Here is an 18,115-nt window from a genome sequence, read left to right as displayed (position 1 = left end):
AATTTCCTGTGTTGTTCAGCCATATCGATGTTCATTTCACCTCATGGTGCACATGTGCATCTAACTGAATGCTACCATTTGCAGAGCCTTTTGGTAAATGACTGTCACCTTGATGCTGGGGGTTGCTTCAAAAGTGCCCCAATAGTATTTCATGCTTTAGCTGGCTTTAATTAGATGAAAGAAGGCATGCCAAGAGATCAAGCGGTGCCACAGCCAGCTTGCTCACACCCACCATGATGTCACCAACCATACCTGAAGGCCCTGTTACACCAACTAGCAATGACCATGGGGTATTGGCTTCATAGGCTCCAGGTCAGCACGGAGCTGCTTGAAGATCTGTTTAATCTGCTGCTAATCTGCACCATAGGGACAGGGCTGTCAATGGCAGGAAAGTGCCCAGCTTCTTGCTGCTCCGCCTCCTTCCAGTATCTGCAGTATCAGTCAATGTGCTACCCACAGATGAATGAAACAAGCAACTGATGCCTCAGCCCACACAACTGATCTTTTCATCTCACTTCCTGCTGACGAGCAACAGAAGCACAACACAGCTGCCCGACGTCACTGGACTGCTGCATTTCCCAAAGTACACTGGGGTGTCACAAGATAATTACAGATAAGGAAGGCCATTTTGTACATCATAGCTCATCTATCCAAAAAGACACGACATTCTCCCATTACAACACATAATTGTTTCTTAACTTATGCTAAGGTTTTTGCCTCTGCTACTCTATCTGGGAGTCCATTTCATGTATTGATCACTCTTTGCGTGAAGATCTTCCTGATACCAATCTTAAGCTTACCTTTTACTAGTTTGAATCTGTGTCCTCATTGACGTAATAAAACTCACGACGCACTTGGTTTGAGCATAAAGCAAGGCTTTAATCAACTTGTTTCAGAACATGGAAGTCTAGTTGTACTTCACTAGTACCTTGTCTTACAAAATGTCCCTGGAAAGCTGGGGCCGACGCCCGAGTATTTATACTCCTTGGACGGCGCCACCAGCTGGCCGTCCAGCGTTATTTCACGAGTAGTTTCTTGATAAATGACGAGATTTATAACACTCTTGTCTTACTATCAATATTCCAGATTAGTCTTTCCTATAGAGTTTTCACTACCAGATATAGCTCTATACAGGTTGGTAGAGGACCTTTGTCTTACGGATGTTTAGTGTAAGGCCCATGCTCTCGTACGCTTCGGTGAAGATGTTGATGATGGTTTGGAGTTCGACCTCAGAGTGTGCGCAGATGCAAGCGTTGTCTGCATACTGTAATTCGATGACAGAGGTTGGGACGACCTTGGATCTGGACTGGAGGTGACGGAGGTTGAACAGTTTCCCGTTTGTTCTGTAGATTAGCTCCACTCCAGCGGGGAGCTTGCTGAGTGTGAGATGGAGCATTGCAGCCAGGAAGATCGAGAAGAGCGTTGGTGCGATGACACAGCCTTGCTTGACCCCAGTCCACACATGAATTGGGTCTTGTAGTGTATGTACCTTTAAGGGGAGAACTACTTTTTACAGCTCCTGTATACTGTAGTACCGGTAGTGACCACACCGGTATATAAACCCTGAGTAGGGATCTGTACTTTAGTTTTTGAGTAACCTGCATCCAGTAAACACCTGTTAATTGTTCCTCTGCAGTCTCTGTCGATTTATTGAAGAATACCATACATTACCATTCACGGATTCAACAGTGGCGACGAGTTGATTCGAACCTACCTGCAATTCTGTAAAAGAAGGCCGATTCCACCAGTGCAGGCGTCGACCATCCGGAGAGGACTTGAACATCGCAGAGGAGGTTGTGGAGAGCTGGGCTTGGTTCCCCAGTCGAGACGATCCAGTACAGCGGGCTGGCAGCAGGCACGGCGCAGACCCTTCCCGGACGGCAGCGGCTGGAGCCGATCGACGGCACACAAAAAGGCCGAGCAGCATCGACGGGGTAAGAGAGAGGGTGAAGCGCACAGGGCGCAGCTGGGGTTGAAGACCGAGCGGTGTCAACGAGAGAAGGGAAAACGCGCAGAGCGCGGCCGGGGTTTCAAGGGCCGAGCAGCGTCCGCGGGGGAGGAAAGAAGCGTGGGAGACGCCATTTTGAGCCGGCGGAGAAGAAGGGAGAGCGTGGGAGACGCCATTTTTAGCCAGTCTAACCACACCCAAGGATGCAGAAGAATGGCAGTGTCACAGCGTTCGACAATGAAGTCGAAGATTGGGCAACATATATAGAACGTGTAGAAGTGTACTGCAAGGTGAATGAAGTGCCAGATGCCAGGAAAGCACTGGTATTGTTAATTCCATGGGTGCAAAAACGTACGGCTTACTGCGAAACCTAATAACCCCAGAGAAGCCAGTGGAAAAGGATTTTGAAAGCATAGTGGCAATCCTACAGGACCACTTAAATCCCACACCACTGCTGATAGCAGAAAGATTTAAGTTTCACAAAAGGAACCAGCATAAAGACGAAAGTAATGCTGAGTATTTAACGGAACTGCGCAAACTATCGAAACACTGCCAGTTTGGAATGGGACTAGCAGATACTTTAAGGGACAAGTTTGTGTGTGGGCTTCAAAGTGAAGGAACCCAGAAACGGCTTCTATCAGAAAAGGATCTTATGCTGGACAATGCTTTCAGCATGGCAGTATCACACGAAGCAGCCACACGGGGTGCTGCAGAGATACAACGGAGATCGCAAGAATATGGCACAAATGAAATGTCATATGGAACAGTGAAGTGTTATCGCTGCGGCAAAACAACACACAACCACAAGGACTGTTGGTTCAAGGACCAAGTGTGCAGACAGTGTGGAAAAGTAGGACACAGAGCAAGTGTCTGCAGGCCGGGAAGGAAAACCAGCAGCAAGAAATCTCCACAGGAGAAGTACAAAAAGGTACATAAGGTGATGGAGAGTAGTTCAGACGAACAGAAAAGTGATACAGACTCCGGAAGCAAGGAGCTGGGTTGTCTGAAACTACATCATGTAATCAAAATGGAGGATCACCAAACTATCTGGGTCATGCTCAAGATAGACGGAGTCCAAGTGAAAATGGAATTGGACACAGGATCAGCCATAACAGTCATAAACCAAAGGGACTACAAGCGGCTATTCTCACATATACCCTTGAGAGATACAGAGATTGCCTTGAAGACGTACACGAGGCAAAAAGTCTACCCCAAAGGAAAAATAAGGGTGAACGTGATATACAACGGCAAGGAAACACCAAAAATGGACATATATGCATTGCCAGATGGAGGACCGCCACTACTAGGGCGTGAATGGATCCGGAAGATACAGCTAGATTGGCATTCCATACAAGCACTGACTGTAGATGCCAAAAAGGATGACGATGTCACACCGGGACGACTGTCAAAAATGCTAACTGACACACAAGAAGTGTTCCAGGAGGGACTCGGAACACGAAAAGGCATAACAGCAACGATCAAAATAGAGGAAAATGCAAGCCCAAAGTTTTTTAAGGCCAGACCGGTACCTTATGCGATCCGCCCAGCCGTCGAAGCAGAGCTGGAAGGTTTGGAACGTTCAGGAGTGCTATCCAAAGTGGACTGGAGCGAGTGGGCCACACCCATCGTTCCTGTAATGAAGAGGTCGTTGGGTAATACGCCTGGGGAACCAAAGAAGGTTCGCATCACTGGGGACTTTAAGGTGACAGTGAACCCAGTCCTTCACACTGTACAATATCCGCTTCCGCGGATTGAAGATATTTTCGCCTCGCTATCTGGAGGGAAATGCTTCACTAAGATTGAACTGGCCCAGGCGTACCTGCAAATGGAGGTAGAAGAAGCCTCGAAACAGTACTTCACGATCAACACTCATAAAGGTCTCTACCAATACAACCGGCTGGTGTTCGGGGTAGCATCAGCTCCGGCTATTTGGCAAAGGGCAATGGAACAAGTCCTGCAAGGGATTCCAGGGACCCAGTGTTATTTGGACGACATCCTGGTCACAGGCGAAAATGACAGTGATCACCTCGCCAACCTGGAGCAGGTGCTCACCAGATTGAAGGAATATGGGCTCCGAGCTAATCGCCACAAATGCGAGTTTTTCCAGAAGCGGATCTCGTATTGTGGCCACGTCATTGATAAAGAGGGGTTACATAAGTCCCCTGAAAAGATTGAGGCAATAGTCAAGGCTCCAGCACCGGAAAATGTCTCAAAACTGAGGTCGTTCTTCGGGCTGGTGAACTACTACCATAAGTTCTTGCCGAATTTGTCTACCGTACTACACCCACTGAACACCCTACTGCAAACGGGGGTACCATGGAAGTGGAGTGACGAATGTAAACGAGCTTTCCAGAAGAGCAAAGCATTGATCAAATCAAAAGAGGTGTTGGCTCATTTCAACCCAGCACTACCAATTCGGTTGGCGTGTGATGCAACACCCTATGGTATTGGAGCGGTGCTGTCGCACAAATTCCCGGACGGCTCGGAGACGCCAGTAGCCTTTGCGTCTCGGTCACTAACCTCAGCCGAGCGTAACTACGCCCAGATTGACAGGGAGGCCCTCAGCCTAGTGTGGGGAGTGAAAAAGTTCAATCACTATCTGCACGGGCAGAAGTTCACCTTGCTGACTGACCACCAACCACTTGTCTCCATCTTTAATCCAAAGAAGGGCCTTCTGGTGATGACTGCGCAACGGCTACAAAGATGGTCCCTTTTTCTAGGAGCACACCAATATGAAATCGAGTATAAGGGCACTAAACAGCATGGAAATGCTGATGGGCTATCACGCCTGCCACTGCCTACTGCGAAGGAAGCACCAGCAGTGGATCCTGTCAAAATATTTCATTCGACTATAATTGAATGCTTGCCAGTAACTAACGCTGGTATAGAGAAGGAGACCCGAAATGACCCGACACTGTCTCGGGTATATGATTTGACGGTGAAGTGATGGCCAGCACATGGCGACTCACTGTTGCCAGCATTCTCATCCAGAAGAGAACAGCTGTCAGTATGCCAGGGGACCTTGATGTGTGGATCCCGAGTGGTAATTCCACCCAAGTTAAGGGAGAGAGTGCTCAATGAGCTTCACGAAGGTCATCTGGGAAGGGTGAAAATGAAAAGCCTAGCTAGGGCTTATGTGTGGCGGCCGGGGATCGATCAGCAAATCGAGGACCTGACAAAGAGCTGCTCAGGATGCCAGAAGGTCCAAAATGCACCACCACATACCCCTCTACACCCATGGGAGTGGCCCTCATCTCCATGGCAACGGGTGCATATTGATTTTGCTGGTCCATTCATGGACTCAATGTTTTTAATAGCCGTGGATGCGCACTCGAAATGGCCTGAGGTGATCAAAATGTCCTCCGCCACCACGGAGAAAACTATTGCAGTCCTACGGACCATTTTTGCCAGGAACGGCTTGCCAGAGCAGATTTGCTCTGATAACGGACCACAGTTTGTGTCCGAAGAGTTTCGAAGATTTATGAAAAGGAATGGGGTAAGGCATTACACATCCGCCCCGTATCATCCAGCCACAAATGGATTGGCTGAGAGGTTCGTACAAACCTTTAAAAAAGCAGTAAAGGCCATGTGCGATGACGACATTCCACTGCAGCATAAGGTGGACAATTTCCTGTTAGCCTACAGAAATGCGACACATGCAGTCACCAACCAGGCCCCGGCCATGATGTTCTTTAACTGAAAGTTGAGATCTCCTCTGGATTTGCTCAGACCAAATGTACGAAGAGATGTAGAGAGTAAGCAATTCCAGCACATCAATGAGAAGCCGACAAGGAGCTTCAATGTAGGGCAACCAGTCTTGGCCCGCGACTACCGAACAGAGAAATGGCAACCAGGAACGATATGCACATGGCAGGGGCCACTAATGTACACAGTGGATGTTGGGGAGAACATTGTGAGATGCCATGCTGACCAGATCCTAGAGTCACAGGAACGAGTCAACCCCATGTCTCGGCCATACGTACCTGGTGAGGAACCCGACGTACAGGTCGCATCCACCTCAGAAACAATAGCATTGGAAGCTGATGAATCAACTGACGACAGGGTGTTAGAATCACCTCCGCACCAAGAGCGAGACACTCGGGAAAGGCGTTATCCAGAAAGAATCAGGAAGCCTCCCCAAAGACTGAATTTATAAATAGACTATTTTCAGTTAATGTTGCATGTTAAAAGTGTTAATTGTAATTAGTTTGATATTTAATTGTTAAATGAGTGTTATGGTACTGTTAATCTAAAAGGGGAGGAATTGTAATGTATGTACCTTTAAGGGGGAGAACTACTTTTTACAACTCCTGTATCCTGTAGTACCGACAGTGACCACACCTGTATATAAACCCTGAGTAATGATCTGTACAGTCAGTTGCAGTTTGAACCCTCATTCAGTAAACACCTGTTGATCGTTCCCTGCAGTCTGTTGTCTGATTATTGAAGGACACAACATTAAGATACACGGATATAACATTAGTAAATTTTTTATATGAAAACACTTTTAAAACGTGACTACTAGTGCCTGTGCTCCGAAGAAAATGAGCGTCATTTGAAGAGCTTCCCGAACCAGCACTATCGGCCGAGTTCTGTTCTGTTTTGAGTATATTTCTGCTAAGTAGTTCATAGACTATCTAATAGAGGGAAGTGCTGATTGGTGGGTAGCTGTTGAGCGTTTCTTGTAAAGGTTTAAGTTTATTCCTGCTAAATGACCTCCATAGTCTGGTAAATAGAGGCATGGCAGGGCAGCTCAGTCCCGTGATTTGGACATCCTGGGCCACGTGGGAAATCCTGGACGCTTTCTTGCGGCCTGGACGACCACGTGTGCAGGAAGTGTCGCCAACTGCAGCAACTCGAACTCCGGGTTTCGGAGCTTGAGCAGCAGCTGGAGCCACTATAGTGCATCCGCGAGGCTGAGAAATACTTGGAAAACATGTTTCTAGAAGTGGTCACCCCGCAGCCTCAGAATGTGCAGGTAGAGAGGGAATGGGTGACCACCAGACAGAGGAGGACCAGGCAGGTTGGGCAGGAATCCCCAGAGTGCATCTCACTCGCTAACCGGTACACAGTTCTGGAAACTGGTGGGGGTGATGGCTCCTCTGGGAAGAGCAGCCAGAGCCAAGGCTACAGCACCACGGGTGGCTCAGCTGCACAGAGGGGGAGGAAGAAGAGTGGAAGAGCAATCGTAATAGGGGATTCATTGGTTAGGGGAACAGATAGGTGTTTCTGTGGACGCAGACGTGACTCCGGGATGGTATGTTGCCTCCCTGGTGCGAGGGTCAAGGATGTCACTGAGCGGCTGCAGGACACCCTGAGGGGGGAGGGTGAACAGCCAGAGGTCATTGTCCATATCGGTACCAACGACATAGGCAGAAAGAGGGATGAGGTCGTGCAGGCAGACTATAGGGAGCTAGGAAAGAGATTAAAAAGCAGGACCTCAAAGGTAGTAATCTCCAGATTACTCCTGGTGCCACGTGCTGGTGAGTACAGGAATAGGAGGATAGAACAGATGAATGCGTGGCTGGAGAGATAGTGCAGGAGGGAGGGCTTTAGATTCCTGAGGCATTGGGACCATTTCTGGGGAAGGTGGGATCTGTACAAGCTGGACGGGTTACACCTCAACAGAGCCGGGACCAATATTCTCGCGGGGAGGTTTGTTAGTGCTGTTGGGAAGGGTTTAAACTAGCTTGGCAGGGGGATGGGCACCAGCATATAGAGTAGAAAAGAGGAATAAGGTGCATAAAAGAGTGAGTGTGTTGGATAGTACTAGAGAAGATAGTACTAGAGGCGGTAGTAGTACCATATTAGATAGGAGCAGACTAAGAAATACTACAAAAAATTCAAAAATGAGTTTAGAATGTATGTACGTAAACGCACAAAGTGTGGTGAATAAGGTGGGTGAGCTACAAGCACAATTAGCCGTGTGGCAATATGATGTTGTGGCAATAATGGAAACATGGCTTAAAAACAGTGAGGACCGGACACTTAATAATCAAGGGTACAAGGTGTTCAGAAAAGATAGGGAAGGAAAAAATGGAGGTGGGGTGGCACCGCTGATTAAGGAAGACATTGTAGTGTTGGAAAGGGAGGATGTTCTTGAGGGGACAAGGACAGAATCCATTTGGTTAGAGTTGAGGAGAAAAAAGGGTATGATCATGCTATTGGGGGTATTCTACAGGCCTCCAAATAGTGAGAGGGAGGTAGAGGAGCAAATCTGCAGGGAAATTGCAGAGCTATGCAAGAGCTATAGAGTGGGGATATTGGGGGACTTTAATTACCCAAATATCGATTGGGATAATGCTAGGGTAAAGGGAAAGGAGGGGGAGAAATTTCTGAAATGTGTTCAGGAGAATTTCCTTGACCAATATGTTCTTGGCCCAACTAGGAAGGAGGCATTGCTGGATCACTTAATGGCACAGTTTTAAAGAGTGTGCAGGGACAGAGGCACCTGGGAGTTAATGTGCATAGGTCCCTGAAGGTGGCAGGACATATTGAGAGAGTGGTTTACAAAGCATATGGGATCTTGGGCTTCATAACTAGAGGTATTGAGTACAAAAGTAGAGAAGTTATGTTGAACCTTTATAAAGTGTTGGTTAGGCCACAACTGGAGTATTGCATCCAGTTCTGGTCACCACACTTTAGGAAGGATGTGAAGGCTCTTGAGAGGAGATTTACCAGAATGGTTCCGGGGATGGGGGATCTTAGCTACAAGGACAGGTTGGAGAAGCTGGATTTGTTTTCATTAGATCAAAGAGGTTGAGGGGTGATTTGATAGAGGTGTGCAAGATTATGACGGGTTTGGATAGGCTAGACGGGGAAAGGCTGTTCCCACTAGTTGATGGTACAAGAACTAGGGGACACAGATTTAAGATTTTGGGCAAAAGATACAGGGGGGATGTGAGGGAAAACTTTTTTACATAGCGAGTGGTGAGGACCTGGAACTCGCTGGCGACAGAAGTGGTGGAGGCGGAGACACTCAGGGGTAAAAATTGGGGTGCTACCTTTGCCGGGGCACTAATTTTAGTTAGCGCCCCTGTGGCCGATTTTCCCAGGTAGCGCCCCAAGGGGGGGGATGAGGCGCTACTGGAAGCGCCTTGCGTCCCTCTTGGAGCGCTGCGAGCCAATATCGTGGTGCTGCGGCACGTCACACCGCGGTACTGCAGGCCTTCCTCCCCTTATTAAAGGGGAGGGGCCTGGCGCAGTGCGTCCTGGTGCCCAGCTGGGAAGTGCCGGGCTCACGGAGAGCAGCCGACACCCCGCGGGGGGGCTTCACGAGGGCCGGGGACAGCAACGGGGGCAGGTGCTGGCAGGCGGCCAGCAACTAAAATGGCCGCCCGGCACCTCGCCTTTAATTAATGCCACCCTGGCCGCAGATAGGCCTCCCTGACCCCATCGGACATAGTGTCCGGCAGTATGTCAGTGTGCGCTACCGAAGAACGCGGCCGGGGCGCGAACGAGGCATTGTGCATGGCGATAACGTCATTGCTGGCGGCGCAGCGTCGCGGGGCGCTAACGGTTACTGCCGCCGCTAACCTCCTGCTGAATTTCACAGGAGTCGTTGGTGGCGCCGCGCCTGGGCGCTAGTTGCTTTGCGCCCCGTTAGTTTAGGGCGCGAACGGGAGGCGCAAAGCAACCAAATTTTTCCCCCTAAGACTCTATATAGGGGGCGATTTTGCCAGCCCTGGGGAGGCGGGTATGGAGGTGGGACTGCCGGGAAAATGGCAGAATTTGGGGCGGGTGGTAAACCCACCCCCAACCCGCCTCCATACCATCTTGCCAGGAGGCGGGTAGCTATCCCGCGCCGGGTCCTGTCTCCTTGGGGGCGGGAAGGGATTAAAGCCTATTAACTGCCTGTTAACAGGCAGAAAATAGGATTATCCCTTTTTTGCCCTCACAAGTGCGGGCTTCCCGAAGGCTCCGAAACCCGCCAAGTCAGCGAGGCGAGTACTGGGTCTGCGGAGGTCGGAGGGTGCAAAAGTGTGGTGTGAAGGTAAATGATAAGTGCAAGAGTGGAGAGATGAGTATCTGAGGTAAGTGCAAAGTGTTTTTTAAATTGTTTCTTTCTGCAGGCTTCAGTCGGTTTGTATGTGGAGAGTCTCACACCTCCGTGTTGCAGATGAGAGATGGCCGTTACATTCTCAGATGCAACAAACATCTCAATTCTGTAAAAGAAAGAAGGTTGATGAGGTCTTGTATGCAGGAAAAATAGCGTGGGTTGGCCACAACTCGATGGAGGCGGGACTGAAACTCGACAAGCAGCCGTCCCGCCTCCAACGCACCCCCATTCACAAAATCGCCCCCTATGACTCTATGAATCTCGCAATTTCGATCTAGGGGAGTGACCAGTTTTGTGGGCGGGGCCTGATCCGGACAAATTGAATCTTGAACCAGAGTAAAAGGTCAGGGAAACCATGGAAAGTGGTTTTAGGCATAACACACTTATATTTAAAATTTCCCAAATTTTTTACGCTGGTTCAGCCAATTCCGTTCAGATTGCACTGATATAACTAACAGAAACAAGCCGAAACACTACCCCCAGTTCCCTAAGTCCAAATGGTTTTGAGTTCTCGCTAGGCAACCAGGGACTCCTCATGAATGACATAGTTAGCACAACTCATCTTAAAGTGTGTGAGTACATTGGCACCAGCCTCCTGATCACAGCATAAACGCTCACCATGCCCACTGAACAGGCGTAGTCTTATACCCAGCCTCCAGGCGAAGCCTTCCAGTAACTTTCACCTCAAGCCTCGGGGTTTCCTCATCAGTGGTACATCAGTGTGCTGGAAGGACTAATGCAGGATTTGTTGTAATGATCCTATCACCGTGATGTTCTATACGTCCAAGTCCAATGCCACATACCAGACTTACTTATGGGCAATTGCTCAATCCAGATCCTCATGTAAGAGGCTTTGTGAAAAGATAAGTGCCCTCCGTGGGGCTCACTCCCTTTTGAGGTGGCAAGCAACAACTTGGTATAAGCCTCAGTCACTATAATACATCATCTCCATTAATACACATCAGTCCCAGCCATTATAACATATATCACCCTAATAATACATAATAAGCTACCACAACACACGTCACCTCCAATAACACATCAACCCCACCCACTATGTCATCCCCAATAACACATAATCCCCAGACGCTATAACACATCATCCCTAGCAACACACTGGATCCCCACCCACTATAACACACCTCATCCCTAACTATTATCACACACACCATCCCCAGCCAAAGGAATATCTACTCCAACCTTTATAACATCTCATCCTGAGATGCTTTAACACACAGTGTCCCTAGCTGCTATAGGATATGCCACCCTAAGTCACCATAATATATGCCATTGCCAACACATTCCTTCCCAAACCGCTATAGGGCATACCATTCCCAATTACCATAACATACACCATCTCCACTCACCATAACACTCACCATCTCCACTCACCATAACACTCACCATCTCCACTCACCATAACACTCACCATCTCCACTTACCATAACACCAACTCCACTCACCATAACACTCACCATCTCCACTCACCACACTCACCATCTCCACTCACCATAACACCATCTCCACTCACCACCACACTCACCATCTCCACTCACCATAACACCATCTCCACTCACCACAACACTCACCATCTCCACTCACCATGACACTCACCATCTCCACTCACCACCACACTCACCATCTCCACTCACCATAACACTCACCATCTCCACTCACCATGACACTCACCATCTCCACTCACCACCACACTCACCATCTCCACTCACCATAACACCATCTCCACTCACCACAACACTCACCATCTCCACTCACCATGACACTCACCATCTCCACTCACCACAACACTCACCATCTCCACTCACCACACTCACCATCTCCACTCACAACACTCACCATCTCCACTCACCACACTCCCCATCTCCACTCACCATAACACAAACCATCTCCACTCACCATCTCCACTCACAACACTCACCATCTCCACTCACCACAACACTCACCATCTCCACTCACCACACTCACCATCTCCACTCACCATAACACCATCTCCACTCACCACCACACTCACCATCTCCACTCACCATAACACCATCTCCACTCACCATAACACTCACCATCTCCACTCACCACACTCACCATCTCCACTCACCATAACACCATCTCCACTCACCACCACACTCACCATCTCCACTCACCATAACACCATCTCCACTCACAACACTCACCATCTCCACTCACCATGACACTCACCATCTCCACTCACAACACTCACCATCTCCACTCACCATAACAAACCATCTCCACTCACCATCTCCACTCACCATCTCCACTCACCATAACACCATCTCCACTCACCACAACACTCACCATCTCCACTCACCATGACACTCACCATCTCCACTCACAACATTCACCATCTCCACTCACCACACCCACCATCTCCACTCACCATAACACAAACCATCTCCACTCACCATCTCCACTCACCATAACACCATCTCCACTCACCACAACACTCACCATCTCCACTCACCATGACACTCACCATCTCCACTCACCACACTCACCATCTCCACTCACAACACTCACCATCTCCACTCACCACACTCACCATCTCCACTCACCATAACACAAACCATCTCCACTCACCACACTCACCATCTCCACTCACCATAACACTCACCATCTCCACTCACCACACTCACCATCTCCACTCACCACAACACAAACCATCTCCACTCACCACACTCACCACCTCCACTTACTATCGGGGACACCGTCCCCAACCTTTACAAAACACCGCATCCAAAGCATGCGTAGTACAACTGCTGACCCACTCATCACTCTCAGCAGTCTCAGACTGTTACTTGAATGTATGGTACAAAAAGGAAAATATATATGAATTAATCAGTCGTTTATTACTGTAGCATAGCTCAGCACATTCCCATTTGATGAACTGTATATTAGAGTGCTGTTAACAGCAACAAGTTCCAGCAATGAATTATTTGTAATACTGCTTCATAAAGGTCTTTACAACTATAAAACTTAGTAGTACTGATGGTAGATTATAGTTTTATTATTGATGGAAACTTAACTATAAATAGAAAAACAATTCTGCCAAATTATTCACTGGAGATCATTCAGCCCTCCCCCAGAGCGGAGGAGGTTAGAAAATGTATTTTTCAAGCACAGGGTTAGAGAATGGAATGAATACCACCAGTGGTGAGAGAACGGGAGTCAATCCACAACATTTAAGAAGGAATTTGATAAACACTCGAAGAAAAGGTTAATGGTTATAGGAAGGTGCAGGGAAATGGGACTAGATAGTTCTGGCTAGCACAGGTAAAACGGCCTCACTCTGTGCTCAGATTTATATACGATTCTATAAATGTAAGAGCTTTACCAGAGCATTAAACATCTCTAATATCTATCTTGAGTATAGCTTTCTTCTCGTTGGACATAGTAGCTGAAATGAACATGCGTCCTTTTGTGATGTTGAGGGACGGGTTCCCTTTGCCCAGCGCTGTCTTAGTGAAGGAAGGCGATTCCTGTAGCTCGTTATACATCTTACTGTACAAGCTGCCGTCGGTCGGAACGGGGATGTCGGGGGCGTGCAGGGCGTACTCGATGCTGTACTTGCTGTAGTCGTAAGGGTTGGAGACCAGCAGCGAGAACTGGACGTTGCCGAATTTGTAGCTCAGCAGCCCGACGGTGCCGCAGGCCGTGTACGGGGTCTTGATGAACACACACACTCCTTTCTGTCCGTGGTCGATGGTGGGTGGCGGTGGGCTTTGTACGCGGCCACTGTAACTGTAGGTCCTGTAAAATACACATTGTGGGTGTATTATAGTCTTAAAAGGACCAATACTGCCGCGCATTCGCTAGATATTCCGCTGTTACAACAACTTATATATTTATATAGCGCCTTTAACATAGTAAAGCCATCCCAAGGCGCTTCGGAGGAGCGCTCTCAAACAAAAATTGACATTGAGCCACATAAGGAGATATTAGGGCACATGGGCAAAAGCTTGGTCAAAGAGGCAGGTTTTAAGGAGCGTCTTAAAGGAGGAGAGAGAGGCGGAGAGGTTTAGGGAGGGAATTCCAGAGCTTGGGGCCTCGGCAGCTGACGGGGCCTTGAACACACACTCCTTTCTGCTCGCGGTCGATGGTGGGTGGCGGTGGGATTTGCTGCCAATGGCGCAGAGATTAAAATCGGGGATGAACAAGAGGCCAGAATTAGAGGAGCGCAGAGGTCTCGGAGGGTTGTGGGGCTGGAGGAGATTACAGAGATGGGGAGGAGCAAAGCCATGGAGGGATTAGAAAACAAGGATGATGCTTTTAAAATCGAGGCTTTGCTGGACCGTGTCCCAACAGGATTTAGAACATTCAGGAGAAGAGGAAGCTGGTTGATAAAGATGATTAAAAACCAAAAGAAGTCTGTTGTGGTAAAGTTTGGACAAACATAACTTAAACAGCTTTTTAAAACCAATTTAAAAAGCTGGACCGGGAGCCAACATAGGTCAGCGGGCACAGGGGCGATGGGTGAACATCGCTTGGTGCGAGTTAGGATACGGGTTTTGGATGAGCTCAAGTTTATGGAGGGTGGAAGATGGGAAGCCGGCCAGAACCGAGCCAGAGCTTTGTCAGAGCTGGGCTCTGGGTCTGTACCTCAAAATGTCATCCTATCTTTCCCTTTAAGATGTACATTTCCAACATTTTCTGGTCGTAACCTGACTGAAATATTTAACCTGCGATGTTTTAACTGCACATTCTTTCATTGTACCGTAACTAGAATCAAATTGGCTTGGATTAAGTCAAGATTTAGCCAAGCACATTTTTTTGCTTTTCCATAAAGACAAAAATGCCCCTCCTTGATATTGCTAGGAAAAAGAAAATCAGCACTGGAGCTAATCTCAACAATGTATTTACATTAAACACTGCAAAGTACTTCGAAGTTTTTTTACACCTCTTCAAAGAAAGAATTGCACACAGACGTTGGTCTACTTACACAGGTTCAGTTAAAATGTAGTTATTGCTTTTGTTGGAGATTTCAATCCCCACACATCTGGAAGAGTCAACAGTTTCCATTATTTCTTCAATTGATCTCGACATTCTGTATAACCTGGAAAAAATTAGACAGCCCTCATCAAAAGAGGCTCTTAAACTGGAAATATATGTATCATCGGATAACCTGGATAATCATTAAACTACTTTACTCACAGTGTTTTTACACCAATAGGTAATATTCCTGTGGATATGGTCCCGTTCTCTGTATCGTTTCACAGAATCTGCTTGCTGTTTGAGATTGGGGTGGGGAGGGGGGAGCGCGGGGGCAGCGTGTTGAGCACAAGGATACGCCCTTGTGGTGGATCAGCGCCAAGCCTGGAAACATTTTTTCAGCTTGCTGTCACCAGTGTCCAAACTTGGCATGCCAAATTCCAGCACAAAATCCCCCAAACCACATCAGAAAACACTCCCAAAGCTAACGAGTTGCAAACACCAAACTGTCTGAACACATGAAAAGAGCAGCCAGGGAGAAGTTGAATTTGATTTTAAGAAATGTATGAAGTGACTTGAGAAATACGAACAGACTACAAAATTCGAATTTGTACTGAAATGTCAGCGTATGGTCTCAGGGTTACAGCTAACTGTGCACCTGGAATTCCCTCCCTAAACCTCTCCACCTTTCCACCTCCCTCTCCTCTTTTAAGGGACTCCTTAACACCCACCTCTTTGACCAAGATTTTGGCTGCCTTTCCTAATAGCTTTTTTTTTGGTTTCTGTGTCCTTTTTTGTCTGATTTATTCATCTGTGAGGCATGGTGGGAAGTTTCTCTGAGCTGAAGCATTGGCGGTTGACTATCGCCAGTGCAACAACAACAGCCCCGTTAACATAGTAAAACATCCTAAGGCGCTTCACAGGAGCGATTATCAAACAAAATTTGACACCGAACCACATAAGGAGATATTAGGGCAGGTGACCAAAAGCTTGGTCAAAGGGGTAGGTTTTAAGGAGCGTCTTAAAGGAGGAAAGAGAAGAAGAGAGGCGGAGAGGTTTAGGGAGGGAATGCCAGAGCTCAGGGCCTTGGCAGGTGAAGGCAGCTCCTCCAGTGGTGGAGCAATTAAAATCGGGGATGCTCAAGAGGCCAGAATTGGAGGAGCGCAGATATCTCAGAGGGTTGTAGGGCTTGACAAGGTTACAGAAATAAGGAGGGGGGCGGGGTGAGGCCATGGAGGGATTTGAAAACAAAGATGATGATTTTAAAATTGAGGCGTTGCTGAACTGTGTCCCAGCAGGATTTAGAACTTTCAGGACAACAAGAAGGTGGTTGATGAAAATGATTATAAACAAAATAAATCAGTTGTGGTAAAGTTTGCATAAACATAACTTAAATAGCTTTTTAAAAACAATTTAAAAGTAAAAATAACAATGGGCAGCTTGACTCAGTTGGTAGCACTCTCATCTCTGAGTGAAAAGATTGTGGCTGAAGCCCACTCCCAGACTTGAGCACATAAACTCTCCAGTTCAGTCCTGAGGGGCCGTTGCATTGTCAGGTGCTGCCATTTAGATGAAACGTTAAAGAAAGGCCCCATTTGTTTGCTCTAGTGGTTTGGCTGAATGTTAAAGATCTCCTGTCACCATTCAAAGACGAGTAGGGAGTTCTCTCAGGGCCTTGGTCAAAGTTCTTTCCTCAAACCTCCAAAACAAATTAATGGTCTTTCATCTCATTGCTTTTGGTGAGATCCTGCCTTGTACGAAGTGGCTGCTGCATTTGTCTTCATGACAAGAGTTGCCACTTCAAAGTGATTCATTGTATGTGAAATACTTTGAGACATTTGTGAGATCTGAGATATGGCACTGTATAAATACATGTCTGTCTTTCTAATTCCTAGTTGTTAAAAGTTGTAGCAACTCAAAGCAGCTCAGCAGTGTTTACAAAAACATACACTGATACAGCATTTTCCACAAATACCTTAAGGCATTAAACAGGGGACTAGAGGACACCAAGCAGGAAGTGAGAGAGAAGTTATTGACAGTGAGCATAAGAATGGTCAAAGAGGTAGGGCTTGAGGAGTCTTTTGAATATGGAGGGCAAGTAACCATGGTAAAGGTTTTTAGGAAGGGAATTCCATAATGCAGGAGCATGATACCTCTGTCAGCAACAGTGACGCATAGGGAGGAGGACTTACAATAAAGCAGAGTCGGAAGACTTGAATATGTGCTAGGAAAATGGGGCTAGTCAACAGTATACACTATTGATCTATTTCTTCAGTGAGAACAGATGTAGCTTTCTCAACCTTTATAGTTCATGGAAACCTAGAATCAAGGTGGTAGTTAGCACTGAGAGAACCACGGTTGTTGCCTTGGTAACTTTAAGCTTTCTATTCTGTTTCTCAGTCTGTAAATCTGTCAATGCCATTACCCAGTCATGAAATTCAATATTTTTTCCTTTCCATCTAACTGTTCAGTGAAAGAAGGAAATGGAACAAAATGTGGAGGTGGAATTACCTTCCTAACGTCAATAGCCTAAGTGAGAAACTGTATTGTCAACAGGGTACCATTGTAGTTAACAAAGCTTTTTCACCTAGCCGGTGAAGATTGGGATATCACATACTCCATGATGCAAGTGTAAAGGCTTTAGTAACTACAGCAGTACACTATCATTAGAAGAACTTTTGGACTTGTAGGATTTACTATTTAGCTAACCACGATCAGCACTTTTAAGTGAATTTATTTCATCAAAGATGCAATGCATGGCTACAATGTTTGCTGCTGTGACTACAAAAATATTCAATAATTTGCAGTACAGTGTCATACTCTCATATTTTGATAAAATGCCTATGAGATAATTTCCAATGTGAACAGATAATGCCCAGGCTATACCTAGAGATGAGAAACAGTAGGCTACCTGGGTCTTCTCCTGTCAATCCACCACCCAGCCCCATAGGATTCTTGAGCACATTCCAGAACAGCACCCATTCCCTCACCCAAGGGGACCTTGGCCAATTTAATACGGGGAAAGGTGTCAACTACCAGAAGCCATCCCAATGTGCCAGCCCCCATGCCAGCATAAGAACAGAACTAACTCCCACTGGTACTGCCCAATATATCGGTAATGCAGCTTTGAGAATATTCTGGTCTCATGT

The 18,115-nt window shown here is 47.2% G+C and overlaps 1 protein-coding gene across 1 annotated transcript; it reads right to left on the bottom strand.

The window, feature by feature from the left end:
- Positions 1-12,867: 12,867 nt before the first annotated feature.
- Positions 12,868-15,297, bottom strand: LOC147105312 (uncharacterized). Its single transcript, XM_086011558.1, has 3 exons — positions 15,189-15,297; positions 14,977-15,090; positions 12,868-13,787 (listed from the first exon to the last, which is right to left on the bottom strand). Exons 2-3 carry the CDS (start codon positions 15,078-15,080, stop codon positions 13,379-13,381), a joined length of 513 nt encoding a protein of 170 aa, XP_085867684.1. The 5' UTR covers positions 15,081-15,090; positions 15,189-15,297; the 3' UTR covers positions 12,868-13,378.
- Positions 15,298-18,115: the final 2,818 nt, after the last annotated feature.

The sequence above is a fragment of the Somniosus microcephalus genome, chromosome 18, assembly GCF_052327205.1.
Source record: "Somniosus microcephalus isolate GS21.2 chromosome 18, FLI_Smic_1.0, whole genome shotgun sequence".
Taxonomy (NCBI): domain Eukaryota; kingdom Metazoa; phylum Chordata; class Chondrichthyes; order Squaliformes; family Somniosidae; genus Somniosus; species Somniosus microcephalus.
Note: the sequence above shows the minus strand (reverse complement) of the source record. Positions and strands in the feature narration are given on the sequence as shown.